Source organism: Gorilla gorilla, chromosome 1 (genome assembly GCF_029281585.2).
Source record: "Gorilla gorilla gorilla isolate KB3781 chromosome 1, NHGRI_mGorGor1-v2.1_pri, whole genome shotgun sequence".
NCBI lineage: Eukaryota > Metazoa > Chordata > Mammalia > Primates > Hominidae > Gorilla > Gorilla gorilla.
The window spans coordinates 15,938,044-15,955,526 of NC_073224.2; the positions used below are offsets into that span (position 1 = coordinate 15,938,044).

Here is a 17,483-nt window from a genome sequence, read left to right on the forward strand (position 1 = left end):
AGGGTGACAGCCCTCTCCCCGTGGTCCATCACCACCCAGACCACACTGCAGGGGAGGCTCAGGACGTGGTACCTGGTGCTTGTTAATGAGCCTGAGGGTGGCTGCCTCGTCTCTGCCATAGTCCCGACTGCTCACCAGCGGCCACTTCTCCTCCACCCAGCCCTCCAGCTCTGACACATCCAGAAAGTACTGCCAAGAGTGGGGCCAACTCACCTGGAGGATCTCAGACAGGACCCTCCGTCAGCCCTGGAGACATCTGCCCCTGCTCTCCAGCATCAAAGGGGCTTCTGTGCCCATAGGGGCACCCATCAGCTCCCAGCCCAGAGCCCCCACCACTGATCCGCCTCCCTGAGAGTCCCACAGGTGGCCCCTCAAGGAGCCCTGACTTCTGCCTCTTCCCCCAACCCCACCTCTCTGCATCCTACCTGCTGGAAAGCGACAGCCTGCTGCAGACACTGGGCCCGCGCCTCACATGCCCTCTCCAGCTCTGCCCAGTGGCCTTCCAGCTCCTGGCACTGCTCCACGATGTGTTGGGCTTGGGGGTGCCCTGAGTCTGCCAGGCTCCACCCAGAACTCAGCACCCGTTGCACCTGCCCCTGGTGAGCTTTTACCTCCACCTGGAGCTCCTGCCACAGAGTGGCTTGAGAGGCTGCTGCCCTTAACCCAGGGGCATCCGGAGCAGAGCCATGGATGTGGCTCCAGGCCCCAATCATGGCAAGACCCCCAGGGTCAAAATAGCTGGAGCAGAGATTTGGAAATTGGGATACCCAGGGGTGAGGGCTTAGAGGCCAGGACACCTGAGTAGGGGCAGAGGGTTTCTAAGGTCTGGGAAGCGGATGTCGGTAATCCTGTAGGAAGAGAGGGCTATTACCTTGTGCTTGCGGTGAAGGCTCTGGGCACCATTCAAGCACTCGGTATAGCTGGTGGGGCTGCCATGGGGCATGTACTCGGCTACCCAAGAGAGCTCCATGTTGCTCAGGTGGCAGAACTGGTGCAGCTCCACTGAGGCCTGCAGCTGCAGGCCCCGGATGGCCAGATGCCCCTGCAGAAGCTCCAGCCTAGGAGGAGGAGGAAGAGATGGGAGAGGTTGGGAACAGAGTGAGCACAAGGCTCCTGGTTCTTTCCTTGGCCAAGCCAGGGCCCGTGAAGAACAAGACCAGGGAATAGAGCAAAGCCCCATCTGACAAAGGGAGGCAGTGGAAGGGCGCCAGGGCCCCACCTCATGGCCTAGATGACTCGCCTGACCGCACTGTGGGGGTCCTGCTAAGGATGCATAATGGGGTCTCCGACCCTCCCAACCCAGAATGACTCTACTCATAAGGGAGGAGATCTGGACACCCCGGTCCTGTGGGTGCCATCTTGTGGGACCTTAAATTCACATGGAGGAGTGACACACAGGTGGGTGGGAGGACAGGCCCCACCTCCGGAGGTGCTTCTGGGTCTCTTCCAGGATGGCCGGGGAGGCGGCCACGCCATGGGCCTTGGAGGCGAGGGCAGCCATCTTGGCAGCCAGGGTCCGGCTCTCACTCTCCAGCTGTTGGTGCCGTTTCTGCAGCCTGTGGCTGGAGCGCAGGTCCTGCCCTGTCTCCGAGCTCTGTAGGGCCCCTTCGAGCTGCTCCAGCTGCTCCTTTGCATCCTGGGAGGGACGCATGGAGCTGCATTAGGTTCTCTGTGTATGGCACAGCAAGTGGCCTTCCCGGGCTCTGGGACTGTTGGACTTTTAGGACCAGATTCACCAGGGAGCTCTGTCCCCACCACTGCCAACCCTCGGCCAGAAGTGCCCAATCTTCCCCTGTTCCCTCACGCTTCTTCTTCCCTGGGGGACTCAAGTGGTGCTGACCACCCGCTGGGCACACAGGAGAGAATCCTGCATTGGCCGACTGAGCAGAAAGCCACGCTCAGCTTGTCCTAGGCCAGAAGCCTCCAAAGGCTGCAGAGCCAGGGTCAGCAGAACACCCAGACTTCTCCCTCCCCGTTCTGTCCAGCCCAGCCCAGCCTCCGTCTCCCTCTTGTGCCCTGTCCCTCTTCCCAGTGGACCTGCAGCTGCCTCAGGAGTTGCTCCTGCTGTCCAGCCTGCTGGAGCTCGTCCCCACGCTCAGTCATCTTGCGGTTCAAAGCTTCCCACTTGCTTCTAAGGCCTTGAAGCCTGGTCTGTATGTCCTCCCGGCCACAGGGCCTCCTACTCAACAGCTCTCTCCCAACCTGGAGTGGAGACAAAGGCCCAGGGAGTTTGGCTGAGCTGCTGGTACCACCAGTGGCCGCAGCAGGCTGGACCTGGGTGGCTGGCAGTGGAGGTGAGGGGGTGACCACAGCTGCACTCCATGGGCTGCCTGGAAGAAAGCAGTTCACGTGGCCCCAAAACTGCAGGTAGGGGGGCTTTCCTCTGACCCCTGCAAATAGAGCGGGGTGAGCCGGCATTAGGTTGGTGGCTGGGGAGAGCCGTGTTCTGGTAGAGGTGGCCGGCTCTGGGACTTGCCACGGAGAGTTGTGGGGGAAGGGATGGATGGCGGCAGCTTTGGGGCTGGTTTGGGTGCCAAGGGGATGCCAGCAGCATCAAGGAGGCTTGCGGGGGGAGGTTCTAGGTTCACGCTGAGGCTGATTTTTCCTTCAAAGACTCTTCCATGAAAACAGGTGGTGCAGTAGGGTTGGGAATTTGAAGACAAGGAGGCTCTGCACCCTCTGTCCCGTGTCCCCCACCTGCTGCAGGGCCTCCACGTGTCTGCGGGTGGCGAGTAGCTCACTCTCAGCTGCTTCGTGCCGCTTGAGTGTCTGCAGGATGTTTCTGCGCGCTCCGGAGGGCTCATGCGCAGCCATCAGCCCCTTCTCTTCCATCCACTGCATCAGCTCTGCCACATCCTGCTTCCACTCCTGCCAAGAACCAGGCGAGAGTGGGTCTCAGAGCACGGCGGGTGGGGGCTGGTGCCTAGCCCTGCATCTGAGGGTGGTGTGGCCACAGCCCCCGTTTTCCTCCTCAGGAAAAACCTGAGCTGTGTTGCCTGCCTCACAGAAGGTGTTGAGAGGATGAATGACATAGCGCGTGAGGAAAGTGCTCTGTAGGCTGCACAGAGCTCTGTACGGTCTCAGGCTTTCTTTTCAGGGAGGCCTCATGCGACCTGGGCCCAGCCCCTCACCTGGAGCTGGAGGGAAGCCAGCAGCTGCCTCCTCCTCTGCTCACTCCTCCCCTGGAGCCTGGTCCACTGTGCCTGGACACTCTGCAGCTGCTCTCTGACCCTGGAGGGCCGGGGGAGTTGGAGGAGGGCATGGGAGAGGACTCCCACCCCAGCACGAGGTGCACTCTCCGCCACCCCCTACTCTCCCCGCCCCAGGGCGGCCGTCTGTGCAGGCTGAGAAAGGGTCATCTGCAGGTGCTGCAGACTGAGGCCAGGCTCACGTGTGTGCAGCTGGGTGCTGGCTCTGAACCAGCTTCTCGCCGTGTGCCCGCAGAGCCTCTGCCCGAGGCCCCAGGGTGCTCAGGAGCCGTCCAAACTCCCGGTGCTGCTGCAGCAGGCTCAGGGCCTCCCTCACGTCCTCCTGGGAGTGCAGAGACCTGAGGTCATGCCTGGGAGAATGGGGGTCAGGACCATCTCACCCGCCACTGCCCCAAGGGCCTCCTGCCCAGCCTGGCTTCTGGACTCAAGGGGATGAGCTCCCTCCAGTGATGGGGAGTGACGGCCTAGCTCCACATTCCTGCTCCATACCCCAAGGTTGTCCAGGTGCAGCCAGGCCTGGTGGTTGGCACAGGTGGCAGTGAAACCATCCACTTCTCGGCCAGACTTCTGCAGCTCCAGCCCCTCTTGCAGCCACTGCTGCCTCTGCTCCCACACAACCTTCAGCTCCTGGCCCTGCTGCCCCAGGAGCCTCAGAGTGTTGGCCACCTCTTGGGAGTCTGGGCAGTCCAAGGCTGCCATGGGCTGGCTCTGAGCGTCCAGCTGCTGCAGCCTGACCAGGATGACAGGCAGAGAGTCAAACCCCAGCAGGCTCCCTCGTCAGCCTCCTTCTCCTCTCACCTCCAGGGTTCACGCATCTTGGATCATGAATGAGACACTGAATGTGATAGGCCCAGTAGAGTGCTTAGGATGCAGGGGTTCCCAAGCCCCCATCGGCTCCAGCCGGCCGTCCTTAAGTGTGGACTGCCAACGGCCGATGCCCAGCCTAGAGGACATGCGGAGGCAGCACAGCGTGAGAGAGAAAAATCACGCAAGCCACAAAAGCACCTGGCCGCAGGGCCACTGCAAGCCCCCATGGAGGCTTTGAACAGTTAGAAAAGGTGCCCCTTTCAGCAGGTGGCTTGGGAACAGGTAACACCCTTGTGTGAATTAGAGCAAGGCTCCACTTCCTCTGAGCCGCTGCAGAACCAGGTACTGGAGTCTGGCAAGCTGAGGACCAGATGCATTTCAGTGCCCACTTGACCACCTGTCAAGTGCCCTCAGGAGGGGCACAGCCTGTGGACTGTCCCTGGTGGCCTTGCCTGCCTGCCAGCCCATAACATCATCCCTGCAGGAGGAGAGGCACCACCTTACTAAGGAGGTGGGGATCTCAGACCCGTGGGTGGGTCCTGAGCCATTCCACTTAGGGGCCACTGGGGTCCATGTTACCAGGATGGCAGGGGAGGCTAGATGCCCTGAAAGCAATGCATCGGGCCCACCTGGAGGGGGCCAGCCGGGCCTGGGCTGGAGAGAGCCTCCCAGGCAGCTCAGTGTCCTGGGTCTCTCCTCGAAGTGTACAGGCTGCCTGACCCAGTCCTAGATTCTATCCTCCTCTGTGTAAACTTGCCTCAAGCAGCATGCCAGACACCAACCAGTCTGGGCCCCTCCCTGGGGAAATCACACTACTTCCCGCATGCTCTTTCTGGGCCTGAACCCAGAGCCCAGAGCCCTGGGCCCAGCCCAAAGTGCACCCCTTCTGCCCTCCTGTCCTGACCTCTCCTGCCACAGGTGGATCTCCTCCAGCAGGTCTTGGTGCTCCCTCAGCAGCCGCTGAGCCGAGGCCACATCCACCGACACCTCCTTGCTGCGCAGCTGAGCCTGGACACTCTCTGCCCACAGTAGCAGTTGCCGGCTCTCTTGCAGGAAGCTCTGCCGGGCCTGAGTCTGAGCCTGGTGCCGGGCCTGTTGGGCCACTTGTTCCTGTACTTGCTTCAGCAGCCGCTGCAGTGTCTCCACCTGTCCTTGCAGAGGCTGGCTCTCTGCGTAGCCTGACTCCTCGACCCTGGGAGACAGGGCGCGCTGCACAGTCAGTGCCCTGTCCTGGGCCTGATGCCCCAGGCACATGTCCTCTCTCCAAACCTGCATCCCCCAGGGAGAGTGGTGGTGACTCTCAATGCCCACCCCACCCTTGACCTGGGGGCAGCAAGAACATAGGGCTCGCCAGGTGCAGTGGCTCAAACCTGTAATCCCAGCACTTTGGGAGGCCGAGGCAGGCAGATCACGAGGTCAGGAGATCAAGACCATCCTGCCTAACATGGTGAAACCCCGTCTCTACTAAAAATACAAAAATTAGCCAGGCGTGGTGGCGGGTGCCTGTAGTCCCAGCTACTCGGGAGGCTGAGGCAGGAGAATGGCGTGAACCCGGGAGGCTAGGCTTCCAGTGAGCCGAGATCACGCCACTGCACTCAGCCTGAGCGACAGAGCAAGACTCCGTCTCAAAAAGAAATAAAAAAAATAGGGCTCTTCCTGTCCCCAGGAGCATTTTCTCCTGATCATCCCCCCATCTTTGCCACAGCCATCCTACCTGTCCTCTCCCCATCCCAATTTCTGTCCCTTCCTCATTCCACTGCCCTGCCCATGCCTTCCCATGGTGCTCACTGCCTCCCAATGCCGCCACTGCGCTGGCCGTACTTTACAACCACACTTTGGAGGAAGTGGACCCTCCTCTCCAGCACCAGGGTCTTCTTCTGGGCCAGCTGCAGGGCGTGGCGGGTGTCCTCTGAGCTCCCTGGCTGCGGGGCCTCCAGCTGGAGGAGCATGTCTCGCAGCTGGACCTGTGTGGGTCCACACTCCTGCAGAAAACTGCACACTTCCACACTGTGTGCCAGCTGCACGGCCTTCTCCCTCTTCAGGGCCTCCAGCTGCCCCCACCTGGGCAGAGGGTACAAGGTTGTCTCCACAACAGGGACACCTCCCCATCCATCCTGGAGCCTTGGCCAGAGCCTCACATGACAGAAGCTGCCAGACTGGCTGTCCCTTGCCCCTTCCCTGTGCCTCGGACACGTCCAGCCTCTCCACCTGGCATGGCGGGAGGCCAGTGAGTCAGGCCCGGGCTGGGCACTGTGTCTGCCTGCCTCACCACCTGCACTCCTGCCTCATTCTCACCTCTGTCTCAGTTCCTCCTGCTGTCGTTGGATTTGTGTGGAGTTCCCAGGATATCTCTGCCTCAGTTGCTCAGCAGAGCTGCTGACCTCAGCCCAGAGGCCCTTTCCCACAGCCAGGGCAGTGAGGAAGTTCTAGGGAAAAGGAGGACCCAGCCCTCTTGGGGGACTTTTTCTCTTCCCACACTCCCCTCTAGCCTATGACAGACCTGAGTGGTGCTCTCTGCTACAGGGATGCCCACGCTGCCTGCCCCTGGAAAGACAGCCATCCGAGTCCTTAAGGGCCAGGAGGCCCTCGAAATTCAGGCCAGCTCTCTGCTCCCCTCCCCCAGGCAGGACCGTAGTTAAATTGGAAAACTGAGTCACAGCAGCGGACCACAGGGAGGCAGGGGCAAGGCAAGGAGGAGGTGCCAAGCTCCCAGGGCTGTACCTCATATTTGAGCTGCATGACCTCCAGGGTGTCAGCCTGGGGCTGCACCCTTTGGAGCAGCGCTGTCTGCTTCTCCAGCCACAACTGGAGCTCCCCACAGGAACTGCAGAAACCGAACAGGGCCATGGCCTCCTCCAACCGGGCCCTGCGGAGCTGGGGAGAGATGGCCCAAGTCTGGGGTGAGGGTCAGGACCCCCGACAGGGCTCTCAGAGTGGGTCAAAGGGGTGCTCCTCCCCATCCCAGCCCACCAGCAGAGCCCAGGGTCAGGGCCAGAGGGGGTCCCTGCCTCACTGCTGGGCCCCACATCCTCTCTCAGAGCCCTCTTGGCACCACCTGGAGGGAGATGGCAAGGGCTTAGGGTAGGGTAAAGGGCACTGGCAGTGTGCTCCTGTCTGGCCTTGCCCTGCTGAAACCTCTCAGTGCCAGCCCTGCTCTAAGGTGAAATCCACGCCGCTCCCTCTGCCTGCTCCACCCCCACCTGCCTCTCTAGTCTCTCCTCTGGCCATGGCCTCCCCAGCGTCTGTGCTGCAGCCACCCGGGCCTTCGCTTCCTCCGCTGGGCCCCCTTCCTACCTTTGCACAGGTCCTGGCCAGCACCCCTGGGTTTACCTGCTTTCTGTTTCTCATTCAAGCCTCAGCTTAAAAGTCCTTCCCTCCAAGGTGCCTTCCCTGACCTCCAGCCTGACCTGGGCTACCTTCTCATGTGATCCCATCACACCTGCATCTAATGAGTTGTCTGACATCTTCTCAGCCATGATAAAAGCTCCTTGACGACACGGAACATGTCAGTCACTGCCTTGTCCCCTGGGATCACTGCACAGGAGCTGCTGGCACAGGGTAAGGACCTGTGCCATCCCTACAGAAAAATACATGAATTAGCCTAGTGTGGTGGCATGTTCCTGTAGTCCCAGCTACTTGGGAGGCTGAGGTGGGAGGATCACTTGAGCCCAGGGAGGCTGAGACTGCAGTGAGTCATGATCAGGCCTCTGCACTCCAGCCTGGGTGACAGAGTGAGACCCTGTCTCAAAACAACAAAAAAGTAGCAGCTAACATCAACTGACCTTTTATACCAGGTGCCTATTGATATCATAGTTTCTTAGAACTGTTTCTTATTTCACTTACCAACTCTGTCTTCAGTTACTCCCAGATTTTTACTGTGTTTGTACAGATGACCTTTTGTTTAGACTGAATTGTCTCCCCAGAAGTAAGATTACTGTGAGTCATGGTGAATGGACATTCTCATTACCCTTGATGTAAATTGACAGGGTTTTGGGTGCCTCCCAGCTATAATCTTAGCACTTTGGGAGGCCAAGAGAGGAGGATTGCTTGAGGCCAAGAGTTGGAGGAGGCAGTATGGCAGTATGGTGAGACCCTGTCTCCGTTATTTTAAAAAATTGACAAGCTTTACCCGGGAAGGCTTATACACAATTTAAACACCCCTCATAGAATAAGAAAGTGCCCATTTCACTGCACCTTTGCCAGCACAGGGTATTATAATTTAGTAAGTCATTTTTTGTTTGATTATTTTAAATAGATAAAAGACCTCATGTTACTTTACTTGTCACATTTCAACATCTTTCCTTAGCTTATTAGCTCTATCTCTTTTCTATCTGTAAATGGTTGTTGTTGTTTTGCTCTTTGAGACAGGGTCTTGCTCTGTCACCAGGCTGGACTGTAGTGGCATAATCATGCCTCGCTGCAGCCTTGACCTCCCAGGCTCAAACTTCAGCATTCCGAGTAGCTGGGACTACAAGTGTGCACCACCACTCCCAGCTAACCTTTTTCTTTTTTTGGATAGAGACAGGGTCTCACTGTGTTGTCCAGACCGGTCTCTAGCTCCTGGCCTTAAGCAATCCTCCTGCATTAGCTTCTCAAATTGCTGGAATTTCAGGCATGAGCCACCATGCCTGGCCTGGGCTAGTCCTGTATTCTCTAGAGTTCTCTTTACTTTGTGCTAGCCAATCTCTCATTATGCTGTTCACCTGTTATAATGAATAATTCTCTGTATTAAATTTTACCACTTTAAACTTTTGAGTGGTTTACGCTTCCTGATTGGACTCTGACTAATATGTTAGGAAGGGTCCCAGGAGATAAACCCACACAGATGGGATTGGGGCATAGGTTTGGTTTCCCAGGGGGCAGTGCTGAGCTCTTTGCCAGTGGGAAATGGGATGCTGGTGATTTCCAGGAAGTGACCTCACAATGACTCAAGCTACCACTTACTGTTGATTGTGACGAAATGCCAGCTGAGGCACATGCCTTGGGAGCTAAGTGGTTGCTGCCCTTGACCACTATGAAGACTGGTGTGGGAAGGGTCGCTTTGGATGCACTTGAGCAGGGGTCCCCAACCCCTGAGCCATGGAGCCATAAGGAGCCACACAGCAGGAGGTGAGTGGTGTTGAGTGAGGGAGTGAGGGAAGCTTCGTCTGTATTTACAGCCACTCCCCTTTGCTCACATTCCCGCCTGAGCTCCACCTTCTCAGATCAGCAGCAGCATTAGATTCTCATAGGAGAACGCACCCTGTTGTGAACCGTGCACGTGAGAGATCTAGGTTGCGCTGTCCTTATGAGAATCTAATACCTATTGATCTGTCACTTTCTCCCATCACGCTCAGGTGGGACCATCCAGTTGCAGGAAAACAAGCTTAACACGCCCACTGATTCTACATTATGGTGAGTTCTATAATTATTTTATTATATATTACAGTGTAATAATGGAAATGAAGTGCCTAATAAATGTAAATGTGCTTCAATCTTTTGGCCCAGCTCCCACCTCCCGGCAGCCTCTCCAGGCCCAGAACTCTCTCCAGTCAGCCTCTACAGACCAAGCTCATGACTCACAATGGCCTATTTAGGCCCATACCCTACCTCACGGCAGTCTCCGCAGATGAGCCTACTGCCTCACAACAGCCTCCACAGGCACAGCTCCATCGTTACAATGGCGTCTTTAGACCCAGCTCCTGCCTCCCAGCCTTCTCTCCAGGCCCTGAACTTTCTCCGTAAGTTCAGGTAGCTGGGACTGTAGGTATACATGATGATACTTGGCTAATTTTTAAATTGTTTTGTAGACATGGGGGTCTCACTTTGTTGGCCAGGCTGGTGTCAAACTAATGGCCTCAAGTGACCCTTCCACCCCTGCCTCCCATCCTAGAGGTATGTGCCACCACAAGGAGCACTTGTTCAATTTTCTAAAGAAAAAATTTCTAAAGTAAGGCTGTGGGATGATGGCAGGAAGATAAAAGAAAAACAGAAGAATAAGTTAAAAATGACTTATTCACACATATTCTTTTGACAGCAAGAAGAACTTTTAGTATATACATTCCTTACAAACAAACAAAAGACAGATAAACAATGTTGTATAGGAACTTCAACACACACTGTACAATATTCCCACTTTGCTGACATAAGTTATGGAAATTTCGTGGTTTACTTGAATGTCGCTACCACTATTTTGCTTCTCTGATGATTTTTATCAACTTCCTCATCTGTTAACTTCTCTCCAAGGTATGTCATGTCACGACATACTGCCGCTGCATGAACATGCCCAGTGTCTTCCTATTAAACATGTAGAATGCTTTCCTAATTTCTCTTTTTACTGTCTTTGTGTTTTGCATTTTCCTTACTTTTATTGTCAGAAACTGCAGAAAGTCAGTCATACTAATTTATCACGATTTGCTTTATTAATTTATACTTTGCTTATATGGAATTTTGCCCAACAGACCTCATTACAATTTCTAACCTGTTTTATTTTGTTTTTTTTTTCTGAGACAGGGTCTCCCTCTGTTGTCCAAGGCTGGAGGGTAGTAGTGCTATCACAGCTGACTGCAGCCTCAACCTTCCAGGCTGAAGCGATCCTCCCATCTCAACCTCCCACGTGGCTGAGACTACAGGTGCTTGCCACTATGCCCAACTAATATTTGGAATTTTCGTATACGTGGATTCCAGAGGGGTGACAGCGAAACGTGAGTAAGCATGGGTTTTGGTATATGCAGAGATGGGGGGCTGGAACTAATTCTGTATACTGAGGGACGGCGACTGTATATGTTTTTGCAATTACGCTGTAGGATACATACTGTTGCATAGCCTTGAAAATAATAATTTTTAATTGAGTGGAATAATAATAATAATATTGCTAAAAGTAGCAGCTGGCCAGGTGTGGTGGCTCACACTGGTAATCGCAACACTTTGGGAGGCTGAGGCAGGAGGATGGCTTGAGGCCAAGAGTTTGCGATAGGCCTTGGAAACAAAGGGGGTGTCACCATCCCTACAGAAAAATACATGAATTAGCCTAGTGTGGTGGCATGTTCCTGTAGTCCCAGCTACTTGGGAGGCTGAGGTGGGAGGATCACTTGAGCCCAGGGAGGCTGAGACTGCAGTGAGTCATGATCAGGCCTCTGCACTCCAGCCTGGGTGACAGAGTGAGACCCTGTCTCAAAACAACAAAAAAGTAGCAGCTAACATCAACTGACCTTTTATACCAGGTGCCTATTGATATCATAGTTTAATTTCTTAGAACTGTTTCTTATTTCACTTACCAACTCTGTCTTCAGCTACTCCCAGTTTTTTACTGTTTGTACAGATGACGTTTTGTTTAGATTGAATTGTCTCCCCAGAAGTAAGATTACTGTGAGTCATGGTGAATGGACATTCTCATTACCCTTGATGTAAATTGACAGGGTTTTGGGTGCCTCCCAGCTATAATCTTAGCACTTTGGGAGGCCAAGAGAGGAGGATTGCTTGAGGCCAAGAGTTGGAGGAGGCAGTATGGCAGTATGGTGAGACCCTGTCTCCGTTATTTTAAAAAATTGACAAGCTTTACCCGGGAAGGCTTATACACAATTTAAACACCCCTCATAGTATAAGAAAGTGCCCATTTCACTGCACCTTTGCCAGCACAGGGTATTATAATTTAGTAAGTCATTTTTTGTTTGATTGTTTTAAATAGATAAAAGACCTCATGTTACTTTACTTGTCACATTTCAACATCTTTCCTTAGCTTATTAGCTCTATCTCTTTTCTGTCTGTAAATGGTTGTTGTTGTGTTGCTCTTTGAGACAGGGTCTTGCTCTGTCACCAGGCTGGACTGTAGTGGCATAATCATGCCTCGCTGCAGCCTTGACCTCCCAGGCTCAAACTTCAGCATTCCGAGTAGCTGGGACTACAAGTGTGCACCACCACTCCCAGCTAACCTTTTTCTTTTTTTGGATAGAGACAGGGTCTCACTGTGTTGTCCAGACCGGTCTCTAGCTCCTGGCCTTAAGCAATCCTCCTGCATTAGCTTCTCAAATTGCTGGAATTTCAGGCATGAGCCACCATGCCTGGCCTGGGCTAGTCCTGTATTCTCTAGAGTTCTCTTTACTTTGTGCTAGCCAATCTCTCATTATGCTGTTCACCTGTTACAATGAATAATTCTCCGTATTAAATTTTACCACTTTAAACTTTTGAGTGGTTTATGCTTCCTGATTGGACTCTGACTAATATGTTAGGAAGGGTCCCAGGAGATAAACCCACACAGATGGGATTTGGGCATAGGTTTGGTTTCCCAGGGGGCAGTGCTGAGCTCTTTGCCAGTGGGAAATGGGATGCTGGTGATTTCCAGGAAGTGACCTCACAATGACTCAAGCTACCACTTACTGTTGATTGTGACAAAATGCCAGCTGAGGCACACGCCTTGGGAGCTAAGTGGTTGCTGCCCTTGACCACTATGAAGACTGGTGTGGGAAGGATCGCTTTGGATGCACTTGAGCAGGGGTCCCCAACCCCTGAGCCATGGAGCCATAAGGAGCCACACAGCAGGAGGTGAGTGGTGTCGAGTGAGGGAGTGAGGGAAGCTTCGTCTGTATTTACAGCCACTCCCCTTTGCTCACATTCCCGCCTGAGCTCCACCTTCTCAGATCAGCAGCAGCATTAGATTCTCATAGGAGAACGCACCCTGTTGTGAACCGTGCAGGTGAGGGATCTAGGTTGCGCTGTCCTTATGAGAATCTAATATCTATTGATCTGTCACTTTCTCCCATCACGCTCAGGTGGGACCATCCAGTTGCAGGAAAAGAAGCTTAACACGCCCACTGATTCTACATTATGGTGAGTTCCATAATTATTTTATTATATATTACAGTGTAATAATGGAAATGAAGTGCCTAATAAATGTAAATGTGCTTCAATCTTTTGGCCCAGCTCCTACCTCCCGGCAGCCTCTCCAGGCCCAGAACTCTCTCCAGTCAGCCTCTACAGACCAAGCTCATGACTCACAATGGCCTGTTTAGGCCCATACCCTACCTCACGGCAGTCTCCGCAGATGAGCCTACTGCCTCACAACAGCCTCCACAGGCACAGCTCCTCCTGCCTCCCAGTGGCCTCTTTCGGCCCAGCCCAGCTCATGCCTCCCGGCGGCCTTCCCAGGCCCCGCTTTTGACTTTCGGTGGCCTCTGCAGGCCTCGACAAGGCCCGGCCTCCTGCCTCCCGAAGACCTGCACAGGCCCAGCCTCTGCCTCACAGCGGACTCTCCACGCCCAGCTAGCTCTCGCCTCACTGCGGCCTCCCGAGTCCAAAGCTCCTGCCTCTCGGCCGCTTCGGCAGGCCCAGCTCCCGCCTGCCAGTGGCCTCTTCAGGCCCGTGGGGCTCATTCCTCACAACAGCCTTTCCAGGCCCAGTTTTTCCCTTGCGGCGGCCTCTCCGGGCCGAGAACATCCTCAAGTCGGCCTCTCCAGACCCACTTGCACCCTCCGGGCGTCCTCTCCGGGCCCAGCTCCTCTTCCTGGCTGCGTCTCCAGGCCCGACTCCTGCCTCTCAACGACCTCTTTGGACTCATTGCCTACCCATCTCCTGGAGGCCTTGGTCGGCCAACAGCTTCCTCAAGCCAAGCTCCCCAGGCCCAGGTCAGGCCTCACGGTGGCCTCTCCAGGATGAACTCCTGCCCTCCGATGGCATCTGCAGGCCCCAAATGGTCTCCGGTCGGTGGGCTCCTCCACGCCAAGCTTGGGCCTCCCGGCGACCTCTGCAGGCCCAAGTTGTCCTGAAGTCGGCATCTCCCGGCCCTGCCTCCCAGCAAGTAAGCAAGCTCTTTTGGCTCAACTCCTGCCCAGCTCCCAACCGCCTTTGTAGGCCCCGAACTTTCTCCAGCCAAGTTCTTCGGGCCTCATTCCAGCCGCCTGGTGGCCTGTACGGGCCCGGCACTGGTTGGAGAACAGCCTCTGCAGGCCCCGCTCTTGCCTCCCAGGGGCCTCTCCAGGCCCACCTCTTGCCCCCACGGCGGCCTCCCGGGGCCAAGTCCCTGCCTTCCTCCCAGCAGCCCGCGTGCGGCCCAGCTCCTCCCTCACGGTGGCCTGTTGATGCCCAACTCATGCCTCTGGCACCCTGCCCAGAGGCATGAGCCCCTGCCTGACACTGGCTCCTCCCACGCTGAGAGAGGTCAGGGTGAGCCCTTGCCTCACTCCGGCCCCTCCCAGGCTGACAGAGGTCAGCCTGAGCCCCTTGCCCCACACCGGCCCCTCCCAGGCTGACAGAGGTCAGCGTGAGCCCTTGCCTCACACCGGCCCCTCCCAGGCTGACAGAGGTCAGCCTGAGCCCCTTGCCCCACTCCGGCCCCTCCCAGGCTGACAGAGGTCAGCCTGAGCCCCTTGCCCCACTCCGGCCCCTCCCAGGCTGACAGAGGTCAGCCTGAGCCCCTTGCCCCACTCCGGCCCCTCCCAGGCTGACAGAGGTCAGCCTGAGCCCCTAGCCTCACACCGGCCCCTCCCATGCTGACAGAGGTCAGCGGGAGCCCCTTGCCTCACACTGGCCCCTCCCACGCTGAGAGAGGTCAGGGTGAGCCCTTGCCTCACACCGGCCCCTCCCACGCTGAGAGAGGTCAGCCTGAGCCCCTTGCCCCACACCGGCCCCTCCCACGCTGACAGAGGTCAGCCTGAGCCCCTTGCCCCACTCCGGCCCCTCCCAGGCTGACAGAGGTCAGCCTGAGCCCCTTGCCTCATACCGGCCCCTCCCAGGCTGACAGAGGTCAGCCTGAGCCCCTAGCCTCACACCGGCCCCTCCCATGCTGACAGAGGTCAGCGGGAGCCCCTTGCCTCACACCGGCCCCTCCCAGGCTGACAGAGGTCAGCGGGAGCCCCTAGCCTCACACCGGCCCCTCCCAGGCTGACAGAGGTCAGCGGGAGCCCCTTGCCTCACACCGGCCCCTCCTAGGCTGACAGAGGTCAGCGGGAGCCCCTTGCCTCACACCGGCCCCTCCCACGCTGAGAGAGGTCAGTGTGAGCCCTTGCCTCACACCGGCCCCTCCCACGCTGAGAGAGGTCAGTGTGAGTCCCTTGCCTCACACCGGTCCCTCCCACGCTGAGAGACGTCAGTGTGAGCCCTTGCCTCACACCGGCCCCTCCCACGCTGAGAGACGTCAGTGTGAGCCCTTGCCTCACACCGGCCCCTCCCACGCTGACAGAGGTCAACCTGAGCCCCTTGCCTCACACTGGACCCTCCCATGCTGAGAGAGGTCAGCGGGAGCCCCTTGCCTCACACCGGCCCCTCCCACGCTGAGAGAGGTCAGTGTGAGCCCTTGCCTCACACCGGCCCCTCCCACGCTGAGAGAGGTCAGCGTGAGCCCCTTGCCTCACACCGGCCCCTCCCACGCTGAGAGAGGTCAGTGTGAGCCCTTGCCTCACACCGGCCCCTCCCACGCTGAGAGAGGTCAGCGTGAGCCCCTTGCCTCACACCGGCCCCTCCCACGCTGAGAGAGGTCAGTGTGAGCCCTTGCCTCACACCAGCCCCTCCCACGCTGAGAGAGGTCAGTGTGAGCCCCTGCCTCAACAGGCCACCATGAGGGAGGAGCAGGGTCGCACGCGGCCTGTTGGGAGGCAGGCAGGGACTTGGGCCTGGGCGGTCGCGGTGGGGCGAGAGCTGGGCCTGGAGACACCCCTGGGAGGCAACAGCGGGGCCTGCAGACGTTCTTCTCCAGCCGGAGCTGGGACTGTTCAGGCTACTGGAGGCGGGATGTGGGCCTGAGCCCTTGGTTGCAGAAACTTCGGGGTCTACAAACGCCGGCGGGAGCTGAGCCAAAAGAGCTTGTTTGCTGGGAGGCTGGATCTGGGCTGGGAGATGCAGCCAGGAGGAACACCTGTGCCTGCAGAGGCCGCCATGCGGGAGGCAGAGGCCGGGCCTCCTCAAGTCGGCCTCTCCAGACCCACTTGCAGCCTCCCGGCGTCCTCTCCAGGCCCAGCTCTTCCTCCCGGCTGCGTCTCCAGGCCCGACTCTGGCCTCCCAACAACGTCTTTGGACTCAGCTCCTGCCCAGCTCCCAGCGGCCCTGGTAGGCCCACAACTTCCCGAAGCCAAGCTCCCCAGGCCTAGCTCAGGCCTCACGGTGGCCTCTCCAGGCTCAGGTCCTGCCCTCCGATGGCATCTGCAGGCCCTAAACGGCCTCCGGTCGGTGGGCTCCTCTAGGCCCAGCTTGGGCCTCCCGGCGGCCTCTGCAGGCCCAAATCGTCCTGAAGTCGGCCTGGAATTGGGCCTGGAAGAGCAGCAAGTCGGCCTCCCCGGGCCCAGCTCCGTCCTCTCGGCGGCCTCTCCAGGTGCAAAACTTCCTCGAGTCAGCCTCTCCAGGCCCACCTCCTCCTGCCTCCCAGTGGCCTCTTTCAGCCCAGCCCAGCTTATGGCTCTCGGCGGCCTTCCCAGGCCCCGCTTTTGACTTTTGGCGGCGTCTTCAGGCCCAGAACTTGACCTCCAGTGGGCCTTTGCAGGCCCAGCCTCCTGCCTCTCGAAGGCCTGCACGGGCCCGGCCTCGGCCTCGGCCTCACAGCGGACTCTCCACGCCCAGCTAGCTCTCGCCTCACTGCGGCCTCCCCAGTCCAAAGCTCCTGCCTTTCGGCCACTTTGGCAGGTCCAGCTCCTGCCTGCCAGTGGCCTCTTTAGGCCCAGCTCATTCCTCACAATGGCCTTCCCAGGCCCCGTTTTTCCCTTCCGGCAGCCTCTTGGCCTCTAATTTGTTTATCTTTCGTGTATAAATCCCAAAATATGGAATTTTGGAATATTTCCACCATTATATAAGTATTTTGGTAGGTAATTTATTTGGAGTGAGTTTCTGCACCATGCCCGAATTTTTTATTTTATTTTCCATATTATTTGGTATTAAACAGGTTTAATGATGGTCATGGCAACTTTTTGGCACAATGAAAAATATCGCCCGTGATCAACGTGTTCTGTTCTGGGGAAGGGGGCAAAGGCAGGGTGAATCACTTTCTTAAAAAGTATAGCTCAAGTTGGGAGTGCAGAGGGAATGGGGAGAAAACCCTCCCGCTGCCTGTGTCGAAGTGCAGGAGCCCCCACCCCCATACTCACCTGAGTCCAGCCCCTCTGGGGAAAGAAGAGGTGCATGAACTCCCCCTAGTCCACAGGCGCCTCCCTGTGGCCCAAGGCCCTCTTCACACTCCATCTTGTAGCCCCAGCAGGAGCTATTTTCCCGAAAGTGAAAAGCACTGAAGGTCCCACAATTCATGGTACGTACAGGGGCTCGGAGGAGGGAAACTGCCCAGCTTTCCCCCGGCACAGCTGCAGGGGTAGGGGGTATAGATAAGAGGAGCAGGCCTTGGCCAGGCGTGGTGGCTCACGCCTGTAATCCCAGCACTTTGGGAGGGGGAGGCAGGCGGATCACGATGTCAGGAGATCAAAATCAGCCTGGCCAAGATGATGAAGCCCCGCCTGTACTAAAAACACAAAAATTAGCCGGACGTGGTAGCGTGCACCTGTAATCCTAGCTACCCGG

The 17,483-nt window shown here is 56.9% G+C and overlaps 1 protein-coding gene and 1 long non-coding RNA gene across 8 annotated transcripts in view; one reads left to right on the top strand and one right to left on the bottom strand.

Moving 5' to 3' along the window:
- LOC129534707 (spectrin beta chain, non-erythrocytic 5-like) overlaps nt 1–7,492 on the bottom strand; it is a 30,206-nt gene extending 22,714 nt beyond the window's left edge. Inside the window, 15 exon segments of the mRNA XM_063706817.1 lie at nt 73–189; nt 426–626; nt 872–1,058; nt 1,422–1,636; nt 2,038–2,202; nt 2,698–2,868; nt 3,132–3,231; nt 3,392–3,531; nt 3,699–3,939; nt 4,921–5,208; nt 5,805–6,077; nt 6,312–6,442; nt 6,738–6,890; nt 7,043–7,071; nt 7,456–7,492. Of these exon segments, the coding sequence (XP_063562887.1) occupies nt 73–189; nt 426–626; nt 872–1,058; nt 1,422–1,636; nt 2,038–2,202; nt 2,698–2,868; nt 3,132–3,231; nt 3,392–3,531; nt 3,699–3,939; nt 4,921–5,208; nt 5,805–6,077; nt 6,312–6,442; nt 6,738–6,890; nt 7,043–7,071; nt 7,456–7,492 (2,448 nt within the window).
- A 1,377-nt stretch (nt 7,493–8,869) lies between these two features.
- On the top strand, nt 8,870–15,482 carry LOC101151914 (uncharacterized). Of its 7 annotated transcripts, none has more exons than XR_010134212.1 (6): nt 8,870–9,125; nt 9,353–9,410; nt 9,504–9,762; nt 10,509–10,699; nt 12,764–12,821; nt 12,915–15,482. It is a non-coding gene; the product is annotated as an uncharacterized lncRNA (long non-coding RNA). The 7 variants fall into 7 exon arrangements; XR_010134210.1 differs by lacking the exon at nt 8,870–9,125 and having other exon boundaries at nt 9,140–9,410; nt 12,915–14,244; nt 14,293–15,482; XR_010134211.1 differs by lacking the exon at nt 8,870–9,125 and having other exon boundaries at nt 9,140–9,410; nt 10,509–10,703.
- The last annotated feature ends 2,001 nt before the right edge of the window (nt 15,483–17,483 follow it).